At 43.4% G+C, this 23775-nt stretch overlaps 2 protein-coding genes across 2 annotated transcripts; one reads left to right on the top strand and one right to left on the bottom strand.

Annotated features, from left to right (window-relative positions):
- The first annotated feature begins 10806 nt into the window (after window positions 1–10806).
- On the top strand, window positions 10807–15807 carry LOC113035381 (tumor-associated calcium signal transducer 2-like). Its single transcript, XM_026190921.1, has 8 exons — window positions 10807–10882; window positions 11324–11431; window positions 11527–11788; window positions 11878–11943; window positions 12035–12098; window positions 12190–12288; window positions 12379–12619; window positions 15788–15807. Exons 1-8 carry the CDS (start codon window positions 10822–10824, stop codon window positions 15805–15807), a joined length of 921 nt encoding a protein of 306 aa, XP_026046706.1. The 5' UTR covers window positions 10807–10821.
- A 4190-nt stretch (window positions 15808–19997) lies between these two features.
- LOC113035110 (uncharacterized) lies at window positions 19998–23327 on the bottom strand. Its single transcript, XM_026190417.1, has 2 exons — window positions 22316–23327; window positions 19998–22003 (listed from the first exon to the last, which is right to left on the bottom strand). The coding sequence occupies exons 1-2, from the start codon at window positions 22575–22577 to the stop codon at window positions 20595–20597; spliced, it is 1671 nt and encodes a 556-aa protein (XP_026046202.1). The 5' UTR covers window positions 22578–23327; the 3' UTR covers window positions 19998–20594.
- Between the last annotated feature and the right edge of the window lie 448 nt (window positions 23328–23775).

The following is a 23775-nucleotide window of genomic DNA, read 5'->3' as shown; positions in this document are numbered from 1 at the left end:
TCTTAGTTAGCGTATTGTCTGTCTTGTCTTAATGTTGGTTTAAAATGGAGCACTGTAACAAAAAATAATTTCCCCCAGGGATCAATAAAGTATTCTGATTCTGATTCTGATTTTGATAAAAGTTAAGGTCTCCGTTTGTTTCAGAAAGAGCATACTGTCATTTACTTGCTTTTATTATTTATTTATATGCCCTCCGCGGACCATCTCTGCACTGCGTGGGTGATTAGTGGCTCCCTGCACAGTAAGGGCTGCACACACAGGGACAAGACGCACTCGGTTACGATCGGATCTTCCCTGGGCAGGGGGAGGTGATGAACTGTATGCCACTTTTTCATTGGCATACATTAAGTACAATGTTTTATTGCCTACGGTGGGGCAGGTCACATACTGGGTGAAGGTGGGCAGTGTGGAGTCCAGCGAGACATGATTAAAGTCCCCTGATATTAGAAGACGAGCTCTCGGAGATTGCGTTTGCAGTCTGCGGACCACAGAGAGTCACAGGCTACCTCCACGGATGCTAACCGCTAATAGCGCAATGTCTGTGTTGCAGAGTTGTTCTTTCACAGCGATGTGCCCAGAGATACCACAACCGTCTTTAACAAACACTGCCAGCTAGTGATGGGACGTTCTGTATCGAGGCTTCGGAGCGTGTGTCGAGTAATGGAGGGGGCGTTTCCGCGAAGCGCGTATCGAGGCTTGCTTCATTTATGGGAGGAGCTGAAAATGATGACGTCCGAAGCCTCGCTGCCCGGCTGTACCACGTGACTGGTTCATGAAGCGGTTCGAACTTTGCCGCAAATAATCATTTTCCATACTGCCAGCATAAATATACACAGTATACTGCCATCACTACACTATAGGTGTTTTACACACTCCTTTTGTTGTTGACATTTACAGGCTGTGTGCAAAATGCCACACTCTTCAAATTCATGCCAGCTATTATTTTTACGTCCAGTAGGTGTCCTGCTAGAGCAAATGAAGCTTCATGAAGCTTCGCGTTGGGGTGAACCAATTGGATGAAAAGCTTCAGTGCTTCATGGGGCTTCATCTGCCCATCACTACTGCCAGCCCCCCTCCTTTCCTCTCACCGCTGTCTCTCGTCTTGTCCGCCCGCAGCAGCTGGAAGCCGGGCAGCCTACTCACAGAGGGAGTACCGGGATACTGCCACTGTGACCGGGTTAGCGTCATTAGCTCCTCAATCATATCAGGGAGCGATCTCACATTTAAAGTGATTACAGGAAGGAGAGATGGTGTGTGAGGTGTCCTCGGGAGACATCACCCCCGTTTCTTCCCTCACTGGGGATGTAGGGTCTGTCTGCCGGTAGCGCAGCTGCAGGGCGCAGCGCTAACAGCTGATCCCTAATGTAAACAAAGGAGCCATGCGCCGAGTGTCCAAACACGGGTGAAAAAAGTGGAGACAAAAGAAGAGAAAAGTCAACATAACTAGCACGAAGCGGTAATGCAAGATGGCAGGATCTGATTGCTAAAACATAAGTTAAAGGTTAAGAGAAGTAAAGAGGAAAATAAGAAAGAAGCTCAGAAATGAGCAGAGCTAGCTCTGCTCATTACCTGTTAGCTGCCATAACAGGTAACACAGTTAAGGTTTCAGAAAAAGTATTCTGTCGTTTGTTTGCTCGATCATGCCTTAAACACATCAAAATGCATAGTGGGATTATAATACAAGTGAATACTGTGACAAGCACTGGTACTGAATAGGCAATCACTTAGCAGCAAGGTGAATCGGTGATGCATTAGTGTGGTCTGCACTTCCTCTTCTTTGATTGGGTGAAATGAGTTGAAAGTAATTGGATGAGGGAACCATGGGGAGTGCCCTGCATAATTTCAATAAAACGCCGTTTTAAACGCCGTTACAGCTGGCAGAGAACGCCGTAAAAAACGCCGTTCAAAGATGCATAAAAACGGCGTTTTGTGCCGAGTAGCGTAAAAAACGGCGTTTCCGTCTGTCTTTGAACGCCGCTTTTTACGTCACTCGGATGGTGCGTTCAGGGCGCCATCCGAGTGGCGGAAAAAGCGGCGTTTGTCGGAACAGAACGCCGCTTTTTTCGGCGTTTTGAATAATTAAACGGCGTTTTTTACGCCATTTCTTAACCAAACGGGTTAGGAAAGTGGCGATTTATGGCTCTAACGGCTTGCCATATAGAGGCACTTGACCTGTTTGAAAGACTGTCGTCTTATTATGAGCCGTTGTTGAGATATAGAGCACACCTGCGAAAACAACTAATATGCTGAACCCTGTATGAAGCGGCTGAAAACTACTTGATGGAGAAGCTGAATTGAATATGAAAGTGCAGGTCTTTGCCACTGTGGGCAAAGCACGCAACCCCTGTGTGAGGTTGCGTTGTGGTCTCTTCTGAGCTGATTAGCAAGCTACACATTATCAGATCGAGAGCTGGCTGAGAACTCATCAAAGAGAGGGAAACAGAACTATGATAACTGTGATAACTGGAGTGTGCAGCGTTTCCGTGAGCAGTTTTTCTGCATCTTGACTCGTGTGTAGAGTGTTCATAACATCAGCAGTGTTCAATGCTTTTGCTGTGTTTTTAAATTGTCTCGTTCCAGCAGTGGGCCTGTGCTAGACAGACCCAACAAATACACTTGCTCAGGTTTTCAGTATTTTAAACTTTGACCTTTTTAATATGAACACCTATCACAGGAAACATAAGTATTGGCTCCTTTTACATATGTAACTATAGTTGATAAATTAAACTCAGAGTTTCAACTGTGAGTTAGTTTTGAGGTGAGGGCTTTAGTTTAAAATCTTCTTGGCATAATGTCATGTAGTTTTCCCGCCACCAAAGCATTTTTATGGGAAATGACTCAGAGTACAGCTGAGCTAAATTATGAGAATAATACCAACAATCCCGTTTCTTCTGCTCAGATTACCATCTAAATGTTAAGACTGTCTCCAGGGCATGCAACACTATTGTCTGTGTCTCAGGAGAAGGTTCTGGATGGACAGTCAGTACTGAGGCTGACTCCAGTTACATCAATATGGGCACGCCTAGTGTAAATCATATTAATCTTGTTTAAGGGGGAGTCCTGCTTTAACAAATGACAAATAAGAAGTCCGTTGCCACGAACGCTCTCAGTCTTGCTAAAACTTTATGTCCTCTGATTTTTTTTAATTGGTCTGCTCTTCCGTACTCTACACTTTCTGTGAGTAAAAAGGTTTATTTAAAAAAAAATACCAGTCTCATGTCAAGCTGTACTTGATTAGCTTAGCACAGCACAAAGACTCTAAACATGGAAACAGATATTCCCTACACAGCCCAAAGTAAAAGAGACAGGCTTGTGAACATATTATATCTTCTTTGTTTAGCTGCAAAAAGAAAAAGGAAAAAAGACCAAAATAAGTGGCAGCCTTCTAAGAAATAGTGCAACATATAAGCCTCTGTGAAAGCCAGAGGTGGAAAAAATGCATACAGAAAGTAAAGATATTTAAGCTGAAGTGTTGGAAGTAAAAGTAAAATTACCTAAAGATAAATACTCAAGGAAAGTACAGTAATGTAGAATTTGTACTTCCCACCTCTATAAAAAACCACATTGTATTTTTCAAACTTTATTTGCTCCCAGATTGTAAAAATGATGCAAAATATATTTATGAATTTAATTCATTCAAAAGCAGGTTTTGTAAAAGGTTATAGAGCGACCCTTCTCACCCCTCCTGGTATTTAACAACTACCTGTAGCTTTAGCTGGTTTGTATTACTAATGTGCCGATTACAGGGGATTACTGGAGTCCACGGGGGGGAAAAACATTTTCTGAGCAGCATTTCTTTATTGTGTAGAAGAAAAAGTCTTGAAATTGCACTTTTGTTTTATATTAAAGGGGATTAAATGCATTTTGCTGGTTCGGCCCACTTAAGATTAAAGTGGGCTGGATGTGGACCTCGACGCAAAATGACTTTGACAGCAGGTCACAGTTAACGTGCACTTGTATTTGCCAATGTCACAAACTGATCCATGTAACGAGGCACTATCAGTCCAGTGAAGCTTTCGTGCTTTATTTATATTCAAGCTGACATTATTTTTCAATAAAAAACGCAATAACGATTATTTTACGTTACCTTTACACGTGAGGCTGGGTGACTCTAAGTCACGACAGTGCCTTGCCCCCAAAAAAAGAATGAAATAAGAGCAGAATAAAGTAGTGGAGCTCCTTCCTCACCTCATATTTCTGAGTCCGCTGGTCCTGTTTAAGTCTGAAATGGGGTAGAGAGTGTGGGCTTACCACCTCCAGATCCTTCTCTTTCTCTGCTCTTTCCTCACAAGGTAAAACTTTATTTCTCGAGCAGCTTCTGTCGCTTTCTTCTCCTCCAACTCTACCTGGATTTCTCCACCCCTCTGGGTACAATAGCCCATCGCATCATACTGTCCACTGCCTTGACATCTTAAACCTCTGGGAAGGGGAACACCCATGTTGCCCTGATGTATCAGTTCACACACAATAAGTGGAACAGACCCAGAGGCCCTGGATTGTCCTCTCTATTGCAGACAAAAGATGGCAAAATTATTTCTATTCACCTGTTCAGCACAGGTGAAAGAGATCTGAAGCCTTCTAGTGACATCTTAGAGGTTTGATTGTGTTGCTCAGAAAAAATCAATTTAAATATTTTCTTATTTACATATTTTTAAATTCTGGATCCTGGAATTCTTACATCAAAACAAGGAAAAGATGAGGAAAAGACAGTTGAGCTAGTCCCCGAATCAGAGTTTGCAAGCCTGGATTTTTTGCTGTTACGCTCTTCTTCATCTACATCTTCTTTTCTGGACCTTTTCGTGGATCCACCAGGCAGCGGTTCTTCTTCTGTTACCTGCTGATTGATGTCCTCATCAGCAATATTACCAACGTGAGGACAGCCCTCGCTATCAGTGTCACAAGCAGAGATGAAGTCAGAGTCATCATCAGAAAACTCCTCGCTCCATCTGATTCTTTTGTTTGGTTCCACATCTTCTTCATCCATCTCTCTAGACCTCCTCCTGGATACAGCTGGCTGAGGATCCTCTTCTGGGATGTACTGGTGAACATCCACACAGTCTTCAAATGCCTCATCAGAATCATCACTTTCAATGCCAACAACAACAACAGCATTATGATCATCATGCAGTTCATTGTGGTCAACATTGGCATTATTGTCTCTCACATTAATATTGAGAATGTTTACATTGTTCTCAATGATATTGTCAAAGTCAGTGTCAAAGTCCTCATCATATCGTGCCTCCATTTAATCTAATAGCTCATTCAGCCTCCAAAAAATGATATCATAGAGATCAAGATAAAGATTGTTCAGTAAGTCCCAGAGTCCACCAATAGGCTCATAAGCTGGTTCCTGATCTCCACTTGGAAACATTTCTGGGTTAACCTGTCGGCCTGCAAGATCATTTTATCTTTTAATTAGCATTCATAAATATCTCCTGAAAATATCTGCTGTCTCAGTGACATCATCAACTCTGCAGGTGATAAACCAGTAGTGGCATGCGGTGTGATGCGATAACTGAACAGAAATTGGGACAGTCTGGTTTGCAAGGTATCACCTTTTACTTTCTTCATCCCCTCCTGGGACTGGACCGCCCTCTCAGCCAACCCACTGGAAGAAGGATGGAAAGGTGCTGACCTCACATGGTCAATGCCATTCTGCTTCATGAATGACTCAATCTCAGCACTTGTGAAACATGTTCCATTGTCTGAAACTAACATTTTAGGTGGTCCAAACACACCGAAACTCTGTCGCAGTTTCTCTATAGTCACCTGTGATGTAGAGGATTTCACAGGGTAAATGTCCATCCACTTGGAAGGAGCATCCACTATGATTAGAAATATCTCCCCGAGGAAAGGCCCTGGATCCTGGACAATGGTGACTCCGGCCATTCGCAAGGGTGTAATGGTGCCGTAGGTGGAGACTTGTGGTGTTTCTGACACTCCTCACATGCCTGCACTTCCATTTCAATGTTCTCATCCATCCCAGGCCACCATACATAAGACCTTGCCAAACCTTTCATCTTCGACATGCCTGTATGAGTCTGGTGCAGGAGTTTCAATATTTTGTCTCTGTCTTTGGTGGGAATAATTAGTCGGGCTCAGCAGAGCACGCAATCATCCCTCACACTCAGTTCCAGCTTTCTCTGTCGATATGGCTTGAAACAGGCCCCGGTCTGAACAAGCCAGCCTTTTAAGGTGTACTCACGAACTTGCAACAATAAGACATCCTTAGCTGTCCAACGTTTGATCTGTGCAATGTCAACTAATGTGTCATCCAGTAGATTCATCATCAAAACCTGCTCAGCCATCTCTTCAGGCACTGAGTCTGGTACAGCGGTACCTTATCTCTATGAAAGTCATAGAGAGGTGTTCTTTAGTTGTTCCTAGTTCAGGTTTTGTTTTGGTTTTTCCCTCGTTTTTGTTGTGTACACCGTCTGCAATAAAGCTCGCTCGCATCACAGCCAGTGCCAACGTTTTGGGTCCTCATTCTTACAACACCACACGACTGCTGCCGCAGGGTGATAGCAGGTATTTTTTCAGCCCTAATTTCAGTCTGCACTTGAATTTGCAGCAAAGGTCAGTTCATGACAAAGGGACAGTGTTTTGAAACGTGGCAGTTAGTTCTAGCACCAGTGACATGGTGGCGCCATCAATTAAACATCCTGTTCACGTCACAGAATGACACAGTAATAAATCCTTGGATGATAAAACAGCCACAGATACTGCGCAGGCTCATTAACTCTGTCCACTGTTGAGAAAACTGGGACAGTTTTATGGCCTTTCACTAAGATTTAAGTGTCTGGTCCCTTTTAACTGCATAATTGGTTACCCTGGTTACATGTAGCAGTGATAGACTCTGCACTGCTATCAGTGTCTGTATGTGTAACAAACTCAGCATCTATTCTGCATCGTCTAGGCAGGCGCATTTTTTTTCTTAAAGAAATCTTAATGTAATGTTTTTCCATTGCAAATATTAATCACAGTTAAATTAAGGGGGCTGGCAGTAAAAACTAAGCTGAGCTGTGATGTCATCAAGTACAGCTCAGTTCCTATTGTAGAACGATACGGACTTGGTTCTTCATCTCACCTGTGCTTTGGTTCCTGTCCAAAACAGGTTTGACCAGGACGCACATGTGCAGAGAAAAGTAACCTTGTTGGGTGCGTGGACGGAATTTTTCATTCGGTCTTTGACTCTGCAGGAGACAGATGCATAGGAAGCGGACAGACGAAAACTTTCTCCTTCACGTTTGATTATGACAATGTGGATGTTTGCTGTTCTGGCCGCTCTCGCAGTAGCAGCCTCGGATCAGAGCTGTAAGCAGTTTAAATTTGATACAAACTTTATTCTGCTGAAAAGAAATGCACATTTAATGGAAATTTTCACCCCAAAAAAAACACATTTCAAAGTAAAGACATAGATATATTATGATTATATGCGATGTAGTTTTGCTTTTTACTTGACCAAATATTGTAATTAGCCGCCAGAGTTGAACCAAAAAGCTGTTTTTAATGTTATGCTAGCTAGTTTTGTTGGTGGGTGGCGGTTTAGAAGGTTTGTACCGCTCTGTTGGGACTAGCAGCCGAAAGATTCATCCTTATATGTTGAGCTTGAAGAGTTTTCTTCTTCTTCGGCCATGTTCTCTTAATAATACACTCACTTGGTTGATTACTTTGCCCGTTTCTTTTATTGTTAGCAACACAGGAAGGGAATGCGATACATCATTGCAGCAGTTCGCGCCAACTGAACACACACACGGAACAGGAAGAGGAAATGAAAAAAACAATCACCAAAGTAAAATCTCTTTCAAAATAAAATGACAATCAGAAAAACGTCTCTCCCAACATAAAATAAATCAATATATTTACTCATGAGAACACAAATCTAACATTATATAATACTGAAAGTTTTTTTTTTTTAATTTAAACATCTTTAAGTCACAGTATAGTAATGTGGTTACATATACAGATGCTCGCATGATTGTGGTTGATGTGAAGAAGGTGAAAGGAGATCGCACTTATGACCTGTCCAGAATGGCCTACTACATGGAGAAAGACATATGTACAACCTTTTTGTGTGTGTGCACGTTTTGTATAATGGACCCACTGGCTAACTCCGTCAATTCACGTGACTTTCTGCAGGTGAAGATGCTGCCACTGTTTACTGACCAGAGCAGACGCTTTACTCCTTCTGTGGATGGGCAGAACCTGATGATGGAGAAGATCATCATTTACTACGTGGATGAGGAGCCCCCAACTGTTCATGCATCTCGTCCTCCTTGTCCAATTTTTTTTTAATTTTTAAAGGAAATTGAAAAAATGCTTTTTTAAAGTAATCCCTTACCATCTAAATGTTAACACTCTTGAAATTTCACTTCTTTTTATATTAAAGGGGATTAAAGGCATGGTTAAACATTTTTATACTGAGACAAAGGGGAGTTTCTCTGGTTCGGCCCACTTAAGATTAAAGTGGGCTGGATGTGGACCTCGATGCAAAACGACTTTGACAGCAGGTCACAGTTAACGTACACTTGTATTTGCCAAAGTATGTCACAAACTGACACATGTAACACTCCAGTGAAGCTTTCATATATTCAAGCTGACATTAATTTTTAATAAAAATATCAGTGCATTAGTAAAACGCAATAACGATTATTTTACGTGAGGCTGGGTGACTCTAAGTCATGACAGTGCCTTGCCCCCAACAAAAGAATAAAATAAAAGCAGAATAAAGTCGATCCTTCCTCACCTCATATTTCTGAGTCCTCTGGTCCTGTTTAAGCCTTTGAGTTTATCGATTTTGGTACAGAGTAGAAAAGGCTTGTGGATATTCTGGGGTTGCTGTAACTCAGGAGGAAAGTCTCTTAGTGAAGATCAGATAAAATCTGATTTCGGATGTTTATGGTTTGTGTTAATGTGCGTTCCTACTAGAAAATAAAATAACCATTCTCTCTCTTATTTTTAAAGGAAGTGTGCATGCATCCAGCCAAGTTTTTAAGTACATGTGTTCAACTGCTTTCTAATAAAAATATCTAATCAGCCAATCACATGGCAGGAACTCAGTGCAGTATGTAGACATGGTCAAGACAAGCTGTCATGTTCTGTTTTAGACTTCATCTGGGTGAGATTATATTCTGAGTGGTTTATGTTTGTTTTCTTGAAGTTTTCTGTTCTCGTTTGATCATTGATCAGAAGTTTGATCACGAGTTTCTGTTACGGTGTGGGTCTCGGGTTCTTAGTCATTCTTTCATTATGTTTAGAGTGTGTCTCTTGTTTCCTCTTTTATTCTGATAGACTGTGTTCAGCGTATTTAGTTTTGCTTCCTCCCTGTCTTGTCAGCTCTGATTAGTCCCAGTTGTGTAACCACCTGTTCCAGTCCCCTCGTTATCCTGCCTGTGTATTTAAGTCTTCAGTCTCCCTGCTTGTTGTCACATCCTCCACGTTAGCTGTGTGTTGTAGTTCCATGGTCTCAAGTCTCTGCAGTTGTTAGTTCTAATTTGTCTTTATTTTGTTTCCTTCATCTGCTTTGTTTTTAGTTCATTTTAAAGTTTGTGTCTCAGAGTCCTGCATTTGTTCCAACCCTTGCTTGCCGCACAGCTCACCATGACACGAGCTGCTGGAGTTCAAGCCAAGCATCAAAATGGGGAAGAAAGGTTTAATTTAATTGATTTGGGACCTTGCATAGTTGTTAATGCCAGCCAGGTGAGTTTTTTGGAAACTGTTGATCTACTGGGATTTTGACACACAAACATCTTTTGGGTGGACAGAACATGGTCTAAGAGAAAACACTGATGTCAGAGGAAAATGGCCACACCGCTTTAGCGTGACACAAAGGCAACAGTAACGCAATTAACCACTCGTTACAAACACGTTATGCAGAAGAGTGTCTCTGAATTCATGTTAAATGAATTGCAAATGGGCTGCACCGGGTGCTACTGCTGTTAGCAAACAACAGTAAACTAAGGTTACAGTTTGCATGTGCTCACCACAATAATGTGGTTTGATGAGTTTCGATTTTGTTGCAACATCTAGATGGTACGATCCAAATATGGCATGAACAACATGAAAGCCCCTTTCCGTCTTAATGGTTCAGGCTACCAGTAGTGGTGTAATGGTGTGAGGGAAATCTTCTTGGTATCAAAGAACAGAAAGCCGAGGTTATAGTTTACATAAGATCACTAAAATGTTCTGGTCTGATTAGTCTTGAGTTCTGCTGCTGTAGTGTCAGACTTCCTTGTAAACAACCATGAATCTGTTCTGCCTTTTATCAGTGGTTCAGACAGCTGCTGCTGGTTCAACATGTATTTTTCCTTGATGTTACCTTGTCACAGTTTAGGCTCCTTAGTACCAACTGAAATTTTCAGGGTGAGATTCACATCTCAATAAAAAACAGAGAATTATCTTTCAGTTAACACTACTGATTTACATCCTGGAAGAACTTCCATACTGGAAGAAAGAGCGAAAGAGATCATATGTAAAAGGGAATTTTTGAAAAAGTGCTTATAAACGTTATAAATGATCTTTTTTTTTCTTAAAGAAATCTTTTACTTCGTGTTATGTTTTTCATACCAGTTGTACTTTCCATTGCAAATATTAATCACAGTTAAATTAAGGGGGGATGGCATTAAAAACTAAGCTAAGCTGTGATGTCATCAAGTACACTTCCGTTCATACTGTAGAACCACCGCGCTGCGTTCTCCTGAAGACTTTCGTTTGAACGAACTTACGCCCACCGGAGCCTCGACTGAATTCTTCGTTCGGACTCTGCAGGAGACGGACGCATAGGAAGCGGACAAACGAAGACTTCTTTCTTCGCCTTTGATCATGAAAGTGTGGGTTTTTGCTGTTCTGGCCGCTCTCGCGGTCGGAGCCTCAGCTCAGAGCTGTAAGTAGTTTAAATTTGATACAAACTTGATTCTAAAAAGAAGCCACAGCTCAGTTTGAGTAGATTTAATGGAAATTTTCACAAAAACGAACCCCCCCCCCCCCAACGCATTTTAAAAGTTCAGAGCACCTTTATTTAAGACATAGATAAATTATCTTTCTATGAGATGTAGTTTTGCTTGTTTTATTTGATCAAATATTGTAATTGGCCACCAGAGTTGAACCAAAAAGCTGTTTTTAATGTTACACTAGCTAGTTTTGTTGGTGGTGGGGAAGGTTTCTTCCTCTGTGTTGGGACTAGCACCCAAAAGATTCATTCTTATATTCTTATTCATTCTTATATAATACTAACTATACTGTACAGTCACAGTATAGTAATGTGGTTATGTATTTGAGTTCCTGTTAATAACCTGCTAGTGTGGTGGTGTTTTTTCCTCTTTAGGTCCAACAACATGTGCCACTATGAAGTGGGCTACGTGCGACGGACCCCCATGTTTATGTACTCTTCTGATTGGTAATGGTACAAAACAGCCCTTAGACTGCACAGCATGTAAGTTTAGAAGTGGTAAAGGGGCTCCTTCCTGTTTCATGTCCTCTGTTTGACACTCCAGCCTGCTCATGGTGTGCACTTTGTTCCCCCCTCAGTGGTCCCCAAGTGCTTCTTGATGAAAGCTGAAATGTACAGAGCTAGAAGGGGCCTGAGCACTCGCAGTATTGGAAGAAAGCAACATGAGACCGCCATTGTGGACAACGATGGCATCTATGACCCTGAATGTGAGAATGACGGCAAATTCAAGGCCAAGCAGTGCAACAACACAAATGTGTGCTGGTGCGTCAACAGCGCTGGAGTCCGTCGGACTGACAAGGGAGACCAGACCCTCAAGTGTGAGAAGCTGGTGGAGACCAAGTAAGTGATTTCACTATAGTGAAGGATTGCTGTGAGGATGAATAGTTCAAGTATTCAACATTTCTTTATTTTATTTTTCCCTCTTCCAGCTGGGTCCGTCTTCAGCTGACACACAAGGAGGGGCCCACCAACGTGAATAAAGACAATTTGAAGGCGTAAGTCCACTTCAGCTCTTATTAAAAGTTAAGAAACATGCTGAGGCTGACATTTCCAGATCTCACCATCCTAATGTCTTTTTTAAAACAGTGCTATTGCAAATGAACTTAACAGCCGTTACAAACTTGACTCCAGCCTGGTGAAGGAGATTCAGGTGAGTGACAGTCCAACAAAAAACTGTTTGTAATTTAGAACAAAGCAAAAAGCACCACTGCCATGCTAACTAACATCCTGTCATTCTACAGTATGACCCAGACGCTCGCATGATTGTGGTTGATGTGACTAAGCCAAAAGGAGAGCGCATCAGTGACCTGTCCAGAATGGCCTACTACATGGAGAAAGACGTATGTACAACCTGTGTGTTTGTGTGTGTGTGCACGTTTTGTATAATGGACCCACTGGCTAACTTCATCATTTCATGTGACTTTCTGCAGGTGAAGGCGCTGCCACTGTTTACTGAGCAGAAAAACTTTACTGCTTCTGTGGGTGGGCAGACTCTGATGATGGAGAAGATCATCGTGTACTATGTGGACGAGGAGCCCCCGACCATGACCATGAAGCACCTGACAGGTGGGATCATCGCCGTCATCGTGGTGGTGGTGCTGGCTGTGATTGCTGGCCTGCTGGCTGTGATTGCTGTGATTGCTGTGGCGAGTGTATTTGTAGAGCAGGCACGTGCAGAGGGGGGGGGCTAGAGGGGCTTGAGCACCCGCCCCTTTCCTGATGAGTGCCCAAAGTGCCCTTTTGTTGAGGCAACTTTTAAATTTTTTTTATTTATTTATTTTATGTGTGTGTGCGTGCGGAGTCTTGTCTGTGCCCCTCAACAATAATATTTAACTATTAATCACAGTTTTGCTAAATAAAAGGATCTGGCTTGCATCAGTCACATGATCACATTTAACCAATGATCGCCCTTGACGGCAGAACGCGCTGGTTACGAGCCGGGAACGAGCTCACAAAGAGCACGCGCATTTTTTGCGGTCCGAAGCTGTAGGAGAAACACAAGTTAACTCAGAGACACAGACTGATGCAACAAACCCAGTAAGTAGGTGTACAGCGTGCACTGTAGTGTGTAGCACCCAGGAGTATTAGCTTATTACGTACACGTTGGTAAGTTGTCTTGTGTCAAATGACGAACTGAAACAAACGAGCGTGCTGTGTGTGCAACAGCGCAACAAACATTACCTGTCCTTTTATTAACTGCACAGGTAGTGCTGGTCATAGCTGCTGGCTACCTGTGCAAGGCTGTCATGGGTCTGTAGCTCTGTCACCGTTTTAGGGAACATATTTAGTTTTAAAGTATTTAGAACATATTTAGTTTTAAAGTAAGTTTCCGGGCTTTTCCGGCCTTTCTGGAGGGATTATATTTCACTAAAAAACGATCTAATATGCATGTCCACATAATAATTATTATAATATATTAAAAAACACAAGCTGTATTTTAAAGAACATACATTAAGAAGCAGATTATATTAGATTTATATTTTAAATAAGACAAAAGTTGGATTTTACAGCAGTAAAATGATTGTATCTCTACAGTTTAAACATGTAATAAGCTTTGCCCTGCACAGAGTGGATAGTGAAACAAATGGAATCATCATAAATACATTATTTCATATTTATTACTTCCCCCTCCTCATTGCTTTATTATTGTAGCTCTAGTAATAAATAATAATGTAAGGATTCTGGATCAGCACCATGATGCCCATAGTATATACAGTATTCTGAACAAGGTCTAAAATGTCACTGTGTGTGCATGTGTGTGTTTTATTTAGCTGGATTTAAAAAAATATTACTCATGATATAACATTGTGCAGACATGCCTGGTAAGGACCTGAGGAGGAAACAGCAGGAGCTGTGTGAGGCTACTAAAGGCAGGGCTATAACATTTTTCTGTCATCATTTTATTATAGATTAAGTGCAAGAGGAGTTAGGTGTGGACAATTAGATTATAGTTTATTGCAATAGCAAGTTGTGCCTTGTTCTTTTTTTTTTTTTTTTTTTTTTTAGGGAGAGAAAGAAAACCAAAGGGGAGAAGAGACGGTGAGAAGGGGGGGAAGAAAGAAAAAAAAAACAAACAAAAAAAAACAAAACACCTGGGTCACCTGTATGGAGAAAAAAAACAGAAGAGAAAGCAAACAACAAAGAGCAACATAATAAAAAAAACAGCACCATCACTATAAACTAGCTAGCAGTAGATATCAGTAGATACTAAATAATAAACGATATTGTGCAGCACGCAAGATAGACAGCGCACAATGTGCTTTGAGGCAGCAGCCAAGAAAGCTGTAGTCCGCGTCTGTGAATACCCGTGTGTACACCTGTGTGCATACCTGTGTGGATCAGCATGCTTGCATTCCAAAGGTTTCTCCATGTAACGATCTGCTATGCTATGCTATGCTGCATGCTTGTTCAGGCAGGTGCTGAAAAAGCCAAATTTAGCTGTTGGCTAATTGGCATCCAGACTGGATGCATTAAATAGCCTGTATGGCTTCACACAGAGTTCCAAACTTGTCCTACAAGCTTCCTTAAAGTAAGCTAGGAGGCTACGTTTTTAAGTATGAGTAGTTATTTTTATATAACTTAAAAAAGAAGCTCAAGTGGCTTTATTGTCATTTCAACCACTGAGACCATGGTGCTACATGTAACAGTAAATCAGCACAGGACTGCATAAAGTGCAAGTATGCAAAAAAAAACCCAAAAACTGTGCAACAGAACGATGCATACACTAGTCGGTGCAATAGAAACATGCAACAATGACAGTGGGTTGTGCAAAAAGTAGCTGAGGTAATGAAATGAATGTACAAAGGTATGTGTGAGTCTGTGATTTCGGGTATGTTTATGGTTTGTGTTCATGTGTGTTCCCACTAGAAAATAAAATGAACCATTCTCTCTCAGGCCCTCCAAATTATGGAGGCCTTTCTGCCCTCACCACACTCCCTGCCAGTGGCTGATGCCCTCAGGCGTCGGTGTGTTGGTGGTTCTTGGTGTCCAGGGCTGGGCGCTCAGGTATGTACCGGCTCACCGTAAAACATGGGCCCGGGCGCCGTGACTCGGTTGGGGGGCCCTCTGGGCCTGCGGCTCGGTTCACTCTGGCACAGCTGGCTGCCGGCAGAGCCCATGGGCACGCCACTGCAGCCCCCTCTGGCTTCTGCTCCGTAGCTGCTTGGTGACCCTTCGTCAGGGGCTCTCCTTTGCTCTTCCCAGAAGGGTGGCACGGATGCCCCTCTGGTGGTCCTCCTTGGGCTCTCACACTCTGGGGCCTCTGGATGTCTGGGGCCTGGATGTACTCCATGCATGCTTCATGCCCTGGGGGACGGGGCCATGGCCCCCCACACCGGCTAGCAGATCGTTACATGGAGAAACCTTTTGAATACAAGCGCGCTCATCCACACAGGTGTGCACTGTTCATAGACACAAACCATACCTTTCTTGGCTGCTACCTCAAAGCACATTGTGCGCTGTTGGTCCTACGTGCTGCACAACAACATTCAATATTTAGTATTTACTGTTTTTTACACATAGCTAGATTGATGTGATGGTGTTGGGTTTATTATGCTGCTCTCTTTTTTGTTTTCTCTTTTTTTTTCTCTCAACAGTTGATCCGGGAGATTTTTTTAAGTGTCTTTTCTCACTGTCCCTCTTCCCCTCTGTTTTTCTTTTCCTTCATCTTTCTTTTTTACCTTTCTTATCCCCCAGCCATGTCTGTCCCGTCTGTAACAACTGAAAATAAAAATAAAATAAAATAAATAATAATAACAAAAAGGTCGATCAAATGGACCAATATGGCAAAGCCGTGATGATCCATTTGTAAATCCGTTGGGTATCTTTGTTGACCTTCAGACAACAATTCTGACGGCTAAAGAACGAAACGGGACAGATGGAAAAAACAACAACAACAAAAAAACATTCTCTCTCTTATTTTTAAAGGAAGTGTGCATGCATCAACTGCTTGTTAATGCAAATATCTAATCAGCCAATCACATGGCAGGAACTCAGTGCAGTATGTAGACATGGTCAAGACAAGCTGTCATGTTATGTTTTAGACTTCATCTGGGTGAGATTATATTCTAAGTTGAGTTATACTCCGAGTGGTTTACGTTTGTTTTCTTGTACAGTGTCCTTGGGTGTTTTGAAAGGCGCTTTTAGATCAAATGTATTATTGTTATTAATATTATTATTTTTAAATTTGATACAAACTTTATTCTGCTGAAAAGAAATGCATAGTTCAGTTTGACCTAGATTTAATGGACATTTTCAGAAAAACAACAACAACAAATTTAAATTTAAGACATAGATATATATTTCTATAAGATGTAGTTTTGCTTGTTTTGTTTGATCAAATATTGTAATTAGCTGCCGGAGTTGAACCAAAAAGCTGTAGCTAGTTTTGTTGGCGAGTGGGGGTTGGGAAGGTTTGTTCCGCTGTGTTGGGACTCACAGCCAAAAGATTCACCCTTATATAATACTGCATCTTTTAAAAATAAAAAATTATGCTTCATGAAGTCACAGAAGGCGTAAAGGAGGTGGGCTTGCTGTTTTAGTTAACAACCGGTGGTGTAACCCTGCCAACATAACAATCAAAGAAAGGATTTGTTGCCCGGACACTGAACTGTGTGCTGTTGGACTCAGGCCGTATTATTTACCCAGGGAATTCTCTCACGTCATCTTGGTGGCTGTTTATGTTCCCCCCTCTGCTAACCCCACAGCTGCATGTGACACTATCCACTCTGCCATAGCTCGGCTACAGACTCAGCACCCGAGTGCCTTTATTGTGATCTCGGGTGACTTCAACCATGTATCACTGGACAATACACTACCAACGTTCAAACAATATGTGGACTGTCCCACCAGGGGAGAGAAAACTTTAGACTTACTGTATGCTAACGTCAAGGATGCATACAGCTCCTCCTCCCTCCCCCCACTTGGTAGGTCAGATCATAACCTGATTCACCTCACCCCCCGCTATGTGCCAATTGTGAGGAGGGAACCTGTGACCACCAGGACTGTTAGGAGGTGGTCAGAGGAGGCAATAGCGGAACTACAGGGCTGTTTCGAGGTGACCGACTGGGAAACACTCTGTGAGCCTCACGCCGAGGACATCAATGGGCTTACTGAGTGTATCACAGACTACATAACTTTCTGCACCGACTCCATTGTTCCAGCTCAGACTGTTCATTGTTACCCAAATAACAAGCCGTGGGTGACTAAGGACATCAAAGCCCTCCTCAACAACAAGAAGAGGGCTTTCAGAGGGGGCAACAAAGAGGAGGTGAGGAAGGTCCAGGTGTTACTAAAGGACAAGATCAGAGAGGCTAAGGACAATTACAGGAGGAAGCTGGAGTGGAAACTCCAGCAGAACAGCATGAGAGAGGTGTGGAGGGGCATGAAGACCATCACTGGATTCAGGCCAACCAACAGCAGGGGAGCTGAGGGAGGTGAGAATAGAGCCGACGAGTTGAATCTGTTTTTCAATAGATTCGACACCACAGTGTCTGCTCCCACCCCCACAACCTCACCTGCAGTCAGCCTGGAATCCAGAGCCACACCACTGTGCCAGCCTCTCTCTTCACATGTTGCCTCCTGTGAGATTCCTGACACCCCTCCCCCACCCATCACCTTCACTCAATACCAGGTTGAGATGCAAATGAGGAGACTTCACTCAGGCAAGTCTGCTGGACCAGACGGAGTGAGTCCCCTTGTCCTCAAGGCCTGTGCCCCCCAGCTGTGTGGAGTCTTTCATAAACTGTTTATGCTGAGTCTGAGTCTGCAGAGGGTCCCGGTGATGTGGAAGACATCATGCCTCGTCCCTGTACCAAAGACGCCTCGTCCCAGTGGCCCCCAGGATTACAGGCCCGTGGCACTGACCTCCCACATCATGAAGACCCTGGAAAGGCTCATCCTGGACCAGCTGCGACCCATAGTAAGACCACATCTGGATCCCCTTCAGTTCGCTTATCAGCCTCGTCTCGGAACAGAGGACGCCATCATCTACCTGCTCAATCGTGTCTACACCCATCTGGACCAGCCGGCGAGCACTGTGAGGGTCATGTTTTTTGACTTTTCCAGTGCTTTCAACACCATCAGGCCGACCCTCCTGGGTGATAAGTTAGCAGCGATGCAGGTGGATGCTTCTCTGGTGTCCTGGATTGTTGATTACCTGACAGGAAGACCACAATATGTACGTCTCCCACAGTGTGTGTCTGACAAGGTGATTAGCAACACAGGGGCACCACAGGGGACTGTCCTCTCCCCCTTCCTCTTCACCCTCTACACCACAGACTTCAGCCACTGCACAGAGACCTGCCATCTTCAGAAGTTTTCTGATGACTCTGCGGTGGTTGGATGCATCAGCAGGGATGATGAGACAGAGTACCGGGCTGTGGTCGACTCCTTTGTCACGTGGTGTGAGCAGAATCATCTGCAGCTCAACGTGGCAAAGACCAAGGAACTGATCGTGGACTTCAGGAAGACCAGGAAACACTTGACCCCTGTTTCAATCCAGGGGGTCAGTGTTGACATTGTGGAGGACTATAAATACCTTGGAGTACACATTGACAATAAACTGGACTGGGCTAAAAACACCACAGCACTTTACAGGAAGGGCCAGAGTCGTCTCTATTTTTTGAGGCGACTGAGGTCCTTCAACATCTGCCAGAAAATGCTGAGGATTTTCTATGAGTCTGTGGTGGCCAGTGCGATCCTCTATGCTGTTGCATGCTGGGGGAGCAGGCTGAGGGTCGCAGATGCCAACAGACTTAATAAACTGATCCGTAAGGCCAGCAATGTTGTGGGGATGGAGCTGGACTCCCTCAAGGTGGTGTCGGAGAGGCGGATGCTGTCCAAGATAAAGACAATGTTGGATAACACCTCCCACAGTGACATGTTGGTCAGTCACAGGAGCTCGTTCAGTGAGAGACTGAGATTACCGAAAAGCACCACTGAACGACACAGGAAATCATTCCTGCCTGTGGCCATCTCCCTGTACAACGCATCCACTTAACACACTGTTTGCTGCTACAACTACACATGTTTCTTTTCCAAATATTTATTTATAAGTGACTTATGTATGTATGTATATATATGTATATATTGTACTATTCTTAGTTAGCGTATTGTCTGTCTTGTCTTAATGTTGGTTTAAAATGGAGCACTGTAACAAAAAATAATTTCCCCCAGGGATCAATAAAGTATTCTGATTCTGATTCTGATTCAGAACAGTAATGTTATTACGTATTTGAGTTCCCGTTAATAACCTGCTAGTGTGGTGGTGTTTTTTTTTTCCTCTTTCTCTTTAGTTCCAACAACATGTGCCACTATTGTTAAGGTTCAAAATATTGGGGATGGAGACAAGAGAAACACCACAATAACAACACTGGTCCGGCCGGGTCAAGTCAAACGATGATTTTAATGGTCACACACGTGGGAGATGGAAACTGTATGCAGACAGCCTCAGATCTCATCACAAAAAACACATCTCCATAGTTTTGTAAAAATCAGGGTATTAGAACACCCCTTCATGCGTAATGACAGGTGTTATACAATCAATGTTGACAGTTTTATTTAACACAGAAAAATAACATTGTCTCCTTCCCGAGGGCAGACGCTGACTGCCCCCCATCTCCTGGAGCCATCTGTCCCCTGCAGAGACACAACATTGCAACTACAAGGACTTCCACATTGATTAAGACGATCAGTGTGTATTGCTCTAAAACAAGTGTATAATACTAAATGAATAATGCTTGGTCAGCTACCACTACTTAAAACATAACAAAAAACATAACTGAGTACAAGATCACCAAGAATAACATCGTATAAGTGCTGTGTAAGCATGTTTGCATTTAGCCCTCTGCATTCAAAGTCAAAACCTGCAATATATCAGTCCGGACCATCACGCCGAACGAAGCTTATGACCTTCAAAAGACCAAGTGCCAACTCATCATAAGCACAATTGCAAGGTGTGTCTGAAATTATTGAAACCACTCTTTTTAACAAAAGACAAACAAATTAACAAATCTTCTAAACGTTATTCAGTTCATTTCAATCATTAATGATTAAACATGAAAGTGATGATTTATGCTTTTCACTGATTCTCTAAAAAAGCCCGGAAACTGACTCAGGCATTTAATATTTTAATCAATGTCATTTAATTACTACCACTTTAAACTTAGCAAAACATAATTGAATAGAAGACCACAAAGAATAATATGATATCAGTGGTATGTAAGCGTGTGCGGCCCTCTATGCTCGAAGCCTTTCCCCTCAATAGATCAGTCAGACATTCACGCTGACTGTAGCTTTTAACCCTTAATTAACTTGAGCACAACTCTATAATAAGCAACAAACTGCAATATGTATAAGTTGATCATGGTCACATCTGCAATGAAAGATCATATTATTATTCTGGTACCTGTAAGTAAAAAATCAAACTAGAGTTATAACAATCACTGTAGTACAAAGGCTAATGTAAGATCAAAACTTCAGTATATATTTAATGCAAAGCTGGTTATATGATTCTAATGAACTAATAGTGCCATATTAAAATGATGAAACTAGAAGAGGAAAAAACATCCCCTTTTTATTCTACAATTCCCTCTGATGACCTCTGGAGAATCCAGAGGTCACTAAAAAAGTTGTGTCCCTCCTCGGCCTACACATTCAGTTCTACATTCATCATTGGCATCATGGACATTGGGGTAATAACTCTGGGGTCCACTGCCCTCACAAACATACTTTCTGACACTCTTCTGGCACAAGGGATGAGACAACAACAACAAGTAACCATAATACCCACCACAATAGACAAAGAAAGCATGACCGAGACCATAACCCCCTTCCACCGTCCGAACACTGAGGTCAGCCAGCCTTCCAACGGATTATCAACACCGGAGTGATCATGCATAGTTTCAGAAAGGCTCTTTAGGCCCTCCAGTGCCCTGGTCACCGAGCCATCTGGAGCAGTGTTATTTGGAATGAAGGTGCAACATTGATCTCCGAACATAGAACAGACGCCCCCCTTTTCTGCCAACAACATATCAAGAGCCATTCTATTCTGCACTCCCATTAACGAGGTCGGACCCACCTGCTCCGCCAACCCCTCCATGCCATCTCTGGTAAGGTTAGAGAGTCTCAGTACATTATAATGAACATAATTGATCCTATCTACGTTCTTGTTTGGGGTCACTGGAAAGAAAGAAGAGATTATTGGAATATTTTCAAACCCAGCTGCTATTTGATCAACAAGTTTAAATTCATTTGGAACCCCCCTGGGCACTCCAATGGAGTCTATCCAGGTGGGGGAATTCATCCTAGGGTCATAGGCATGTGTGCCATGAATTCCTCTCTTCCTCAAAATGTGTCTTTTGCGCCTGGCTGCCAATGTGCGTGTGTTGTGTGGGGGAACCGCTTTTACCTGATTTCCAATTAGCATAAGTGGCGCTCCTAGTCTCACCATCGCGCACGTCCCCACGCTCCCAAGAGGAACACGAACCAATAGAGTCCTGTGTCCGCAATAGTAATACAGCCCGCTCCTAGCCCACGTCCCAATTAGGGTGGCTGCATCACTCACATTGTTGGTGGTCCTCCCCGTCTGGGTGACCGAACACCAACTGGGGTCAATTTCCCCCAACCGGTATTTAACTTTATCTGTGGAAAACGTAAAACACGTATAATTATCTTTCCTGGGCATAAACGGCCCTACCTGCGTGAGTTTGCCAATAGGGGGAAACAGACTGGACAACACAGTGCAGTTCCCCGTATTCACAGCTCCTCTAGTCATTCGCAACATACAATCATAGCCCCACTGATCATCTGGATACAGCGGTGCAGGCTCTATAAATAAACGCGGCCTTGCAGAAGCGCAAGCTACACAATTAGCCACTTTCTGCTCTCTAGCATTTTGGGCCATCCAGTCCAGCCAGATGTTACTGTCACTGAACCCGGTGGCGCGTTCAATCAAATCCTGAGGTTTCAGTGTGGTATAGTCCACCGACACTACTCGCCTCTCCCTTGGTTCGTGTTCTTCTGGTGTAGCCTCCGACGACCCGCTCCCCTTTTGCCCTGTAACAGATACAACAGAGCTTATGGAACTGGAAAACACGCGAGTTGTCATTTCTTCTCTACCTGACGGTACAGGATTAGTTTTTTCTAGGAAATTAACTTTAATTAACCCTTTTGGATCCACCCCTGCAGTTTCCACCCCCAAAATTAAATACATAGATTGTTTCCGATGCCAACTCCCCAATGATAAAGTTAACACATTTCCAGATGGACTGAAATCCCTCTGAAGTTTAAGCTCGTTTTCTGGTCCTAGCCGATAACATAATCTAATTCTAAACCACCATATGTGCTGAGACACTCATCCTTTTTTACCAGAGACCTCGCGCTTCGCTCTTGCCCACAGCTTTAAGTCACTAAGGATCACGCGTGATGTAAGTGGTGTATCAAACAACGCCGGGCCGGCATGGCCTCCGTGTTCAGACTGGTTTCCCGGGTCAGTCTGCAACAAATAAATCAAAAAACAAATAGCTGTGATTAGTAACATAATTGACATCAAACCCATGGTAATTTTGAACATTGTGATAACTTTTGAAACTTTTCTCTCATCAGGAGTGTCTGATTGTTGTGATGGCATGGTGATATGTGAATGTTGTAATGTAGCAAAAAGTTCAAAGCCCTTTATCAGAGCCTCTCCTTTGTTCTAAGTGTTCAGTGTGGTACCGCTCCTTTTCGTTGGCGCGGCGACCTCCTCCTAGGCTGCTCTCCCCTCTTCGGCCTTCCGGGTAGACCACCGGTCGGCCCGTTGCACAGGTGTGAGGGTTTATTCTGCCTCTCAATTTCACCTGCGTTGGGTGGAGATTGATCCTTCCCCACCAAGCCCTCGTGCGCGGCCGCGCACTGCGTCCAGTGGTACCAGGTGTCGCCTTTCCCCTTCAGTTGGACCGCTGTCGCCGTCCGGGCCGATACCTCGTATGGACCAGTCCAGCGGGGCTCCTTCCACTTGCGTTTGATAACTCTCAGCCACACTGCTTTCGCGTCCGGGACCTCTCCTCCTCCTGTGGGCCCTTCACAAGCCACCTGTTTTGTGAAACTGGATACAAGCGCCTTCAACTCGTTCCAGTAGTCTGCGTGAGACCTGTTCCCTTTTGTGTCCTGTTCGACCGAGCCCACCGTCCAAGGTGCCGGAAACTGTCTCCCGGTTTGCAGCTCATATGGTGTAAAACCTGTGGATTGATTAACAGAACATCTTATGATCATCAAAGCAACCGGCAGGGCTGCGACCCAATTTAGCCCTGTTTGCGCGCAGATTTTTGCCAATTTGTTTTTCAAATTTAGGTTCATTCTTTCTACTTTCCCCTGAGACTGAGGATGATAGACTGTTCCAAATTTATGTTGGACGCCCAACATTTTTTCTACTTTTTCAACTTCATTAAATACTCTTTACCGACTTTAACTGCATAACACACACACGGGGATCCTCATCAAAGTCAAAACAGACACCCACCAGCAACTTCAGTGAGTAGACTTTTAATTTAATGCACCCCAATTTGGCAAAATTTGGGAATCAACTCAACAGGTAGTGCCTTACCTTTAGATGTACCAGCGGAGCCCACTCACATCAGATCCCTGGTCCGTGCCTGTCCGCTCGACAACCTCGGACCGTCCAAACCTCCGACTTCCACCCCAATATCCCGGACGAAACACCACAATAACAACACTGGTCCGGCCGGGTCAAGTCAAACGATGATTTTAATGGTCACACACGTGGGAGATGGAAACTGTATGCAGACAGCCTCAGATCTCATCACAAAAAACACATCTCCATAGTTTTG

This window comes from Astatotilapia calliptera, chromosome 13, assembly GCF_900246225.1.
Source record: "Astatotilapia calliptera chromosome 13, fAstCal1.2, whole genome shotgun sequence".
Lineage (NCBI taxonomy): Eukaryota > Metazoa > Chordata > Actinopteri > Cichliformes > Cichlidae > Astatotilapia > Astatotilapia calliptera.
Note: the sequence above shows the minus strand (reverse complement) of the source record. Positions and strands in the feature narration are given on the sequence as shown.